This window comes from Zeus faber (assembly GCF_960531495.2).
Source record: "Zeus faber genome assembly, chromosome: 9".
Lineage (NCBI taxonomy): Eukaryota > Metazoa > Chordata > Actinopteri > Zeiformes > Zeidae > Zeus > Zeus faber.
In genome coordinates, this window is record NC_137197.1 from 27,713,098 (window position 1) to 27,722,121 (window position 9,024).

General features: G+C 43.7%; 1 protein-coding gene across 1 annotated transcript in view; it reads left to right on the forward strand.

Annotated features, from left to right (window-relative positions):
* acsl3a (acyl-CoA synthetase long chain family member 3a) overlaps positions 1–9,024 on the forward strand; it is a 34,838-nt gene that overhangs the window by 6,478 nt on the left and 19,336 nt on the right. The window contains exons 2-3 of the mRNA XM_080007469.1: positions 1,363–1,879; positions 4,882–5,059. Of these exons, the coding sequence (XP_079863595.1) occupies positions 1,505–1,879; positions 4,882–5,059 (553 nt within the window). The 5' untranslated portion in view covers positions 1,363–1,504. The remainder of the gene's footprint in view (positions 1–1,362; positions 1,880–4,881; positions 5,060–9,024) is intronic.

Sequence of the window (9,024 nt, forward strand, 5' to 3'; positions counted from 1 at the left end):
GGGGGGGGGGTATATTTTCACTGATAGGTATGATGTCGCCGAGGTGTGTGTCTGTATGCTCGCACACTCTTGAGCACTTTAGCAAGGAGTAGCAGGGCTATGAATAATGAATTACTGCCACGGAAATAGCTTTCCGGGCCTCTAATTTTGGAAATGTGTCCGTACATGTGGGTCTTACAACCAGTCTACCACAGCAGTGGGTGCAGAGTGCCGTCTATTCAGCACCCAGGGGGGCTTGGAAAGTCTTGACACCAGGTGGTTGAATCTCCATTGCCTCCCCTACAAGCTGTCTGTGTGTGTGTGTGTGTGTGTGTGTGCGTGTGTGTGTGCGTGTGTGTGTGCGTGTGTGTGTGTGTGTGTGTGTGTGTGTGTGTGTGTGTGTGTGTGTGTGTGTGTGTGTGTGTGTGTTTTGGTGTCTCTAACCAATCCTCTCTTCTCTCTTGGCTGTCTTTTGTCACACACACATCCAAGAGGCCTCTTGAACACCATCTCACACTTAGTTGTGTTTGTGTCTGTCCGTGTCTGTGTCTCATTTGCTTTCAATTTATCATTCTTGCTCTGTCATTTTCCCCTCCCTCACTGATAATTCACTGGTTTGTTTATAAAAGCGGCTAGCTCTAGCTTGCAGAGATAGTTTTTGTCGGACAACTTGATGTTGCCACACGCTTCCACGCACTGTATGCCTGTTTAAGCAGCCAGTCCCTTCTGCCCTACCTGCTGCCTGCTTTGCTTTCTGTGTTGCTGCACTCCCTCCACCTCCCCTGCATCCAATTGTTGGGCTCTACTCTTCTATCCATTGGGGGTATTCGAGCTCATCACACCAATATTCATAGTTCATTAAGTTATACGTATTTGCTATACACCTTGCCCAGTGTGATAAGCAGTAGAGCTCAGACGGCAAAAGTCAAACAATGCAAAATAAATAAAAAAGATAATCAAAAATGAGGAGTTGTCTGTCAGAACTATACTTGTGTGTTTTTCACTGCTAATACAGTATATTTTTCAGATGGTGGCATTTTTCCCCCTAAAAGTTATGTCAGTCTGTCTGCTTGTAGTTATATTGTGTACGTGTGTGTTTCTGTCTCATGCTGTGAAAGCTCTCAGCTCATGGCTTCTCCGCGACAGGCATAGAGAGTGTGTGCAACGTAACCAGCACAGCGGTTTGCACAACTACAGAAATTATTTTTCCCCTCCCCAAGTGCCCAAGGACATGACTCGTAAGGCTCTTGCTCCTTTGCTTTCAGAATGAGTGGAAATTTCTCAGAACATTGCAAAAGCCAACAAGGTGTCGGCAATGTCAGCCTCGTTACAAGGGATAACAATAAACAAACTAACTGTAGCTCTTTCTGTTTTTCCCCGCAGGAGTAGAGTGGACCTCTGTTGAGAAAAGGAGAACTAGGTCCTGGACGCCCTGTGGTCGAGTGTCAAAGGCACAAGGCAGGGAGGGACGAAAATTCACTCTGCTGAAGAGAAGAGGGTGACTTAGACGCTCCCCCTTGAAATCATGAAGATGAAGGAGGACTTGAACCCCATGCTACTGCTGCTCTTCCACCTGGCGGTGTCCATCTACACCCTCATCACACTTCTGCCCTCCTACCTCCTGAGCTGGCTCTCGGGACCCGACCCCACCGCCGGAGGCTCCGAGGCCCAGTGGGCACAGAGGCCCAAGGCCCGCTCTGTTTCGGGGCGGCCCGAGGGGCCCTACAGGGCGGTAGCCGCCACCAAGAGGCTGGCCACGATGCTGCAGCCCGGCTTGGACACCATGGACAAGGTTTTTGAGCACTCTGTACGGAGGTTCCCTCACAGGGACTGCCTGGGCACCAGGGAGGTGATCAGCGAGGAGGACGAGAGACAGAGCAACGGCAAGGTGTTCCGGAAGGTACGGTGTTAGTTGTGGTCTATCTTCCTTCTGTCCATCCTTCTATACCTTCCTGCGTGCAACAATGTTACTGCCACGGGTTTAGAGTACTCAAAGGGGACTTTAAAAGGACTTTAAATCAATTATAGGTAGAATTTATCAGATTGAGAGATGGATTGTGTGGGTAGGAATGCTGGAGGGGATTGTGCAAAAGAGGAGGCACAAAGGAGCAATGGAGGTAAGGAAAGGTTGTTAAAAGGGGTATAGCTTGGCGTTAGTGATGGACATTTTCTTTTTTTTTTTGTGGTCGGCGACTAACCAGAATTTCAGGCGATTAGTCAACTAGCCGTAACGTCACTCCCAACCCAACAAAGACCATTAACTGCACGTAAAAACAGTTACCAGTACATGAATGATATAACTACAACAGGTGCTTTTTAAAATTATACTTTTATTTTCCAAATAGGCCAAGTGCTACAGTGACCAAACAAAAACAGGTATTACCAGAGATGACAAAATGAAAGTGGCCAAAAATTGCAAATGACTCTGCATCACAGTCGTAGAACCATGGTGAGACTGCTTCATCCCACATAACGAGCACTCACTTTTTTCTCAAATTGGGGAAAATTAGAAATTAAAATCACGTCTCGCCGCTGTCATTCTCTGATACAAGCACGTTCTTCTGTGGGCTACACTTATTAAAGTCCAGGCTGAGTTTCTTGTGAAACGTGTACTCCACTTATTAGACTGTGAAGTTTCTTGTGATGCGTGTGCTACACTTATTAATCATGAATAGTTTCTTGGAAGTCGACATCACTGCCTGTCCTATCCACCTATCAACCTATGGATTAGTCAACTAATCATGCCCACCCCTTCTTGGGGTAAGGGTATGGCCATTTGTTTCTTCCCAATAGCCTTTTCACATCACAGGGAAACAAATCCTTTATTGTTTTGCGTTTGGTTTCCCCAAAAGTTAGCTCAGGGCAGTATTTGGTAGCACTATTGCAGCCAGCTGGTATTGATTCCTGTGGGAGGTTCAACGGGGTCTATGTATTTAGAATTTTAAGCAAGTCAGAGGATAGTGTCTACCAAAGATTGAGAAGGAAAACATCAGGGAGATGGAAAGTTTAAGAGGATGGGAAGAGGAAGTTGAAGGGGTAACCGTTTTGACATTGCTATGCAGGGACATGTTTAAAGGGGACGTATTATGCTTCTTTTCAACAAGTTAATATAGGTCTCTGAGGTCCCCAAAACATGTTTTTTGCTGATAATACCACACAGGTTATGCATTCTAGCCATTCTAACGTGCCTCTTAACCATCCTGTTCCAGGATGCTCTGTTTAGTTGGTGGCGCTTAACCTCCTGAGGCCTCTAGTTCTGTGAGCCAATCGGGTTTAAGCACAAGCTCCTGGTTCTGTGAGCCAATAGGTTTTAGGCTTGATTTCCATGTTCCGTTGTATTTAGTCTTTAAACTTTCACTGATTTCACCTCATCAGTCCACCAAGATGATAATGATTCATTCATTTTCATTCATGAAAATGATTTCTGATCAAATTTATATAAGATCTACAAGGTCAAATTTAAAAGTTTGTTCCGACTTTCGTTGCCGTGCTTCAAGTCTGTGGGGGACACGGACACCACCCCGGGACACCGCATGCAGTGATTATTTTGTTTCATGTAAATGTCAGAAAATGAAATGAAATACATTTATGAAATACATGTACAATTAAAACACACTATTTTTATTTCTTAAATTTCCATTGTCTGCAGTTTTTTCACGGACAATTGGTATTAATTCCTCTTTCTTTTAAAAGATTTGTGCTGGTCTGTAATCCAACAGAGCAGTTCCCAGTAGTGCTTGTTATTCTCCAGCTGTGGGTGAGATTGCTCAGATTGGGGGGGGGGGTTCTAATTCTACTGGAGCACCAAATGCCATAGGAAGGTATTGCAAATCTGAACGGCTTTTTCACTATATTTTTTATGAAATAGACAGCTCACAAAAAAACAGACCTGGTTGTCTCATTTCACAGTTTGTATGTCAGTAGGCCCATCCGAGACCCAAATGTATGTGCACAAGCACTGAAAAAAGTGGGTTTTTCATAATAGGTTCCCTTTAAGATAGTATTAAACTCATGTGCCAGCCCCGCCAAGCAGCCCCCCTCAGATCAACATTCAGCACACTTTGCCCATGAAGGAAATTATGGGGGCCCCTTCTCTGCTTTTTTGTGTGTGCTGTGCATTCATGCCTGTACGGTTGTTTTTGTAGCCCAGGGATATTGAAGGGTTCGCAACTTTGCGCCACAGATTTAATTACATCTCAATTGCCACACTAATCCCAATTGCCTTGTACGGCAAATCAGCTTAGACGGCACTGTGGAAATACTAGTTAATGCAAAAGAACAGGATTAAGTGTTTAGCTACAGCTATTATTTTGAATGGAGCATGTTTTTGGAAAATACTTGAGATACTTGAGACATTGAAGATTACAGTGTGTGTAAATCGGGTGGGGGCATTACTCTAAACGCTGCATTTCAATGATGAACCAATAGGTGCCAGTATAACCACGATATCACATCTGCTTTAACCGTGTCTGTGTGCGCGTGTGTGTGTGTCTGTGTGTGCGTGTGTGTGTGTGTCTGTGTGTGCGTGTGTGTGTGTGTGTCTGTGTGTCTGTGTGTGTGGTAATTCGGACATTGTGTGAGTGAAGTTCCTGATCTTGAAACAGGTATACTCACATGTCTCAACTCAACTCAACTTTTGAGGATTAAGCAGTACAGACAACAAGCGACAAAAAATGAAAGAAAGAAAGAAAGAAAGATCAATGAGAATAAGACTAGCTACCCTTTGGACTGCTCTGTTCCTTTGTCGACTTTAATTTCACTTCATTTTAATTAATTTCACAACTTTAATGTCTCTCTTGCTCCCAGCTCCCTTTTCTCTCTTGCTTTGTCAGTTTTTATTTCAGTTCATAACTTACTTTACTCAAACTTACCCTTCCCCCCATGCCCGCCTACTCCATGCAGGTGATCCTGGGGGAGTACCGCTGGCTCTCCTATGAAGAGACGCAGGCCGCCGCCTCCCACCTGGGCAGCGGCCTGGCAGCCCTCGGCCAGCGGCCACACAACAACATCGCCATCTTCTGCGAGACCAGAGCTGAGTGGATGATCAGCGCCCAGGCCTGCTTCATGTACAGCTTCCCATGTGAGTGTATACCATGTATACACACACACACACACACACACACACACACACACACACACACACACACACACACACACACACACACACACACACACACACACACACACACACACACACACACACACACACACATATATATATATACAGTATGTATATATAAGCAATTCTTTGTCAATTAAATATAATTATTTTAATGACACATTGAAAATATTCCAGATACAATAACCTTAAAATCATTTAAATATATCATTAAAAAATGCTTGATTATCAGTTGTTGTTAAAATCATCATTTTTTATATAAGTTACATAGTTATTTTTAATGCAAATGGCCAATATGTGCAATATCTCACAAATGAAAAGCCATAACATTTTAAGTCATGATCAAACATGCCTATTCATTTAGTGTACATTTTATATTTTATAATCAACTCTCAGTCACTGTACCAAAGTAGTTGTAAGCGCACATAGTGGTTTATATGGTTGTGGGTATGCATGTGCTTGCTTGCACACATACACACACACACACACACACACACACACACACACACACACACACACACACACACACGCACGCACACAAACTCCTGCCAGATGATTTTCCATAGTGACCTTATATTTTGGCTTTAGGAATAGCTGAGGGTCCCATGGAATTTGGTGAGGAACTTGATGTGTGTTTGTGTACATGAACGCGTGTGTGTGTGTGTGTGTGTGTGTGTGTGTGTGTGTGCGCGCGCGCGTTACGGGCTTACAATTAAAGTAGCGACAAGCCGTCAAACGAGCCCAGCTGAGAGAGAACCAGGTCAATTTGTCCCTTCTGCCTCGCGCTTATATAAGTGTCCCATTTCTTCCTCCCCTTCTCCGCTCTTCTCATGCACCGTACATCACTTCCCCTCTCACTCCTTAGACCTGGACGAGGAAATGTATTTCTTGTGATGGAAACATGGAAAAACACACACACACACACACACACACACACACACACACACACACACACACACACACACACACACACACACACACACACACACAGTGACCTATACACAGATACACACTTGCATGAGGAGAACACAGACTTACATTTTGTGTTACTTTCTTTTTTCTTCTTTACACTATTCCCTGACATATTTATGGCCCAATCCAGAGAAATAATTACTGCATCGCTCTATGACTCAGCCCTCCTCCTCTCCAGAACATTCTCCTCAGCTCCCCCTTAAGCTCTATTAGTCATAGTACTAGTAGTATTAGTAATATATTAGTACTATGTTACAGTAGTAGCACTAACAGTATTACTACTATTGCTGTTATTATTACCATTACTACTATTTTCCTACTATTTTTGTTAGTATAAGTATTACTGTTAATGTTACAGTGATATTATAATACCGTTGTTACTACTAAACTATCTATGCTATCTCACCAGATTATAGATATATATTTTACAATATGGTTACATATTATATTATATTATCAGCGTATTATACAGTACATGTATAGGTTTTGGTGTATAGGCCTAATGCCAACATGTTTAACATATTTAATGTCAGGTTTATTGTACATTAATCTTTCTGCTTCACGGTTTATTTCATATACAAGTTGTATAGGAGCATATATTTCATTTTTGGACATGACCTTTTTCGGGGTCTTTTTCATTTTTATCATTATTTTTATTGTTTTTCTCTTATTTTTCAGTTATATGTTGTTTATCACTAGGTTTAGTGTATGTTGGCATATTTCTTTATTGTGTACAGTTAACTGTTAAGTTTAAAGTATATTTTGCAAATTTTCCATTACTTGGCATTTTCGGTTGTTGTGAGCTGCTGGGGCATTGATGTTTCCTTTCGTCAATGAATAAGACAGGCAGAGTATCTGTCTGTCTGTCCTTCTGTCTGTCTCTCTGTCTATATCATATTACAGCATATTTGAATATACCATTTACTACTAGTACTATCATTTCATATTATTGTTACACATTGTTTCTAGATACTATTTGTACTTTACTTTAGCATCACTACCACCTGCCCATAATAGACTCACAAGTCAGCATAGTCAGCCGTACAAGTGTTGCTTCCTGTTAATTTGTGTTTATAGTGTACATATATTTTATTTAATAATTATTTTGTATCTCTTTTTTTGACTTCTGCTGCTGTAACACTGTAATTCCACCCTGGGGGTTTAATTGAGAGATCTTATCTCATCTTATTCTATCTTATCTTATATATAAGATAAGTAACACATGGGATACAGCATGACATAGAGCATGGGGAACGGCGGGGGGGCTGGGGGTGAAAGGTGAGTAAAAGAACACGTGTGGAAGAGAAAGATGGAGAACAAGAGAGAGAGAGAGAGAGAGAGAGAGATTCAGGGTGAGAGAGAGAGTGGAAAACGAGGGTAGGAGAGGAGCTGATGGCGTCAGAGCGAGGGGTGAGAGGGTGTACGTGAGCATCTGATGTTGACAGAAGCATCACGGGGTCAGCCAAAGGCCCCCCAGTGAACTCAAACACACGGTGGTTGCAAATTTTGCGCCTGTGTGTGTGTGTGTGTGTGTGTGTGTGTGTGTGTGTGTGTGTGTGTGTGTGTGTGTCTGTGTGTCTTTGTGTCTTTGTGTCTTTGTGTCTTTGTGTCTGTGTGTGTGTGTGTGTGTGTGTGTTTTATCATACTTGTGAGGTCCGGTCTCCGAATTGACTGTTTTTGGTTTTAGAAGTGCACCAGGATAATGGGTCTTCACTCACCAGGTTTATTTACTCTGACCTCACTTTGATACCAGTACAAGAATGTGTGTGTGTGTGTGTGTGTGTGTGCGGGCTCCTGCGGCTCGCTGGAGTCCAAGCGAGTGTTTAGATCTCACGGCTGGAGGTGTCATGGCCCCCGTCCACGCTCCAACGTGCCGGCACTCGCTCAGCAGGAAGTGTCGCAGCAGCGTGACGCAGGGACGTAATGTCTCTTAAGCTGTGTCCCCAAAGCCCCCAGTGTCCAGTTGGGTTACATTAGCTCTCTCTCGCGCTCTCCATTCCTCCTCGATTTCCCTTTCACGAATGTTCCTCATGCCTCCTTTCTCTTTTATTTATCTGTCTATTATTTTTGCAAAATCTGTATTTATCTTCCATCTCTCCGTATATGTGAATGTGATCCTTTCAAATGACCACATATATACTTCTCTTGCTCTCTTTCACTCTTATGTAACCATTCCTCTAAATCTCCTGTCTATCACCTGTGTCTTCCTGTCTCATCCTCACCTCTCTCCTTCCTACCTACATACAGTATCAAACCTCAAAGCATGCCTGTAAGCATGCCGACAGGCGCTTTGCCACTGACTTACACACACACATGCACTAATGCATCTTCTCCAACACACACACATGCGCTGCCGCATCTTTCTCCCAACACACACCCACATACAAACCGAAATTCCAGCAATGTTTATTTCCCCCAAAGACCAACGACTCATCAGGCGGCGATAGCTCCCGTCCTATTGGCCACAAAGTCGCACTGAGGCCACTGGTGGCGCCTGATGATGTCATCAGTGTGGGTCAGGCCAGAGCAGAACTGCCAAGCTCAGGAGAGGGAGGGAGGGAGAGAGGGAGAGAGAGAGAGAGAGGGAGGGAGGGAGGGAGGGAGGGAGGGAGAGGGAGAGAGAGAGAGAGAGAGAGAGAGAGAGAGGGAGAGAGGGAGAGAGGGAGAGAGAGAGAGAGAGAGAGAGAGAGAGAGAGAGAGAGAGAGAGAGAGAGAGAGAGAGAGAGAGAGAGAGAGAGAGAGAGAGAGAGAACGTAGATGATACACTGCACAGGGGCCTTGCTGTCCGTGTGACGAGTTTCCATTGTTGCAGCCTCACAGTTATACACACAAACACATACCAAACACAGGGAAAAGGTCAGTCATGTTAACACACGTCCCTATAGCTGTCTGTCTTTCTATCAATCTGCAGTCCATGTATATCTGTCTGTCCGAGTGTCTTATACAGACATGTT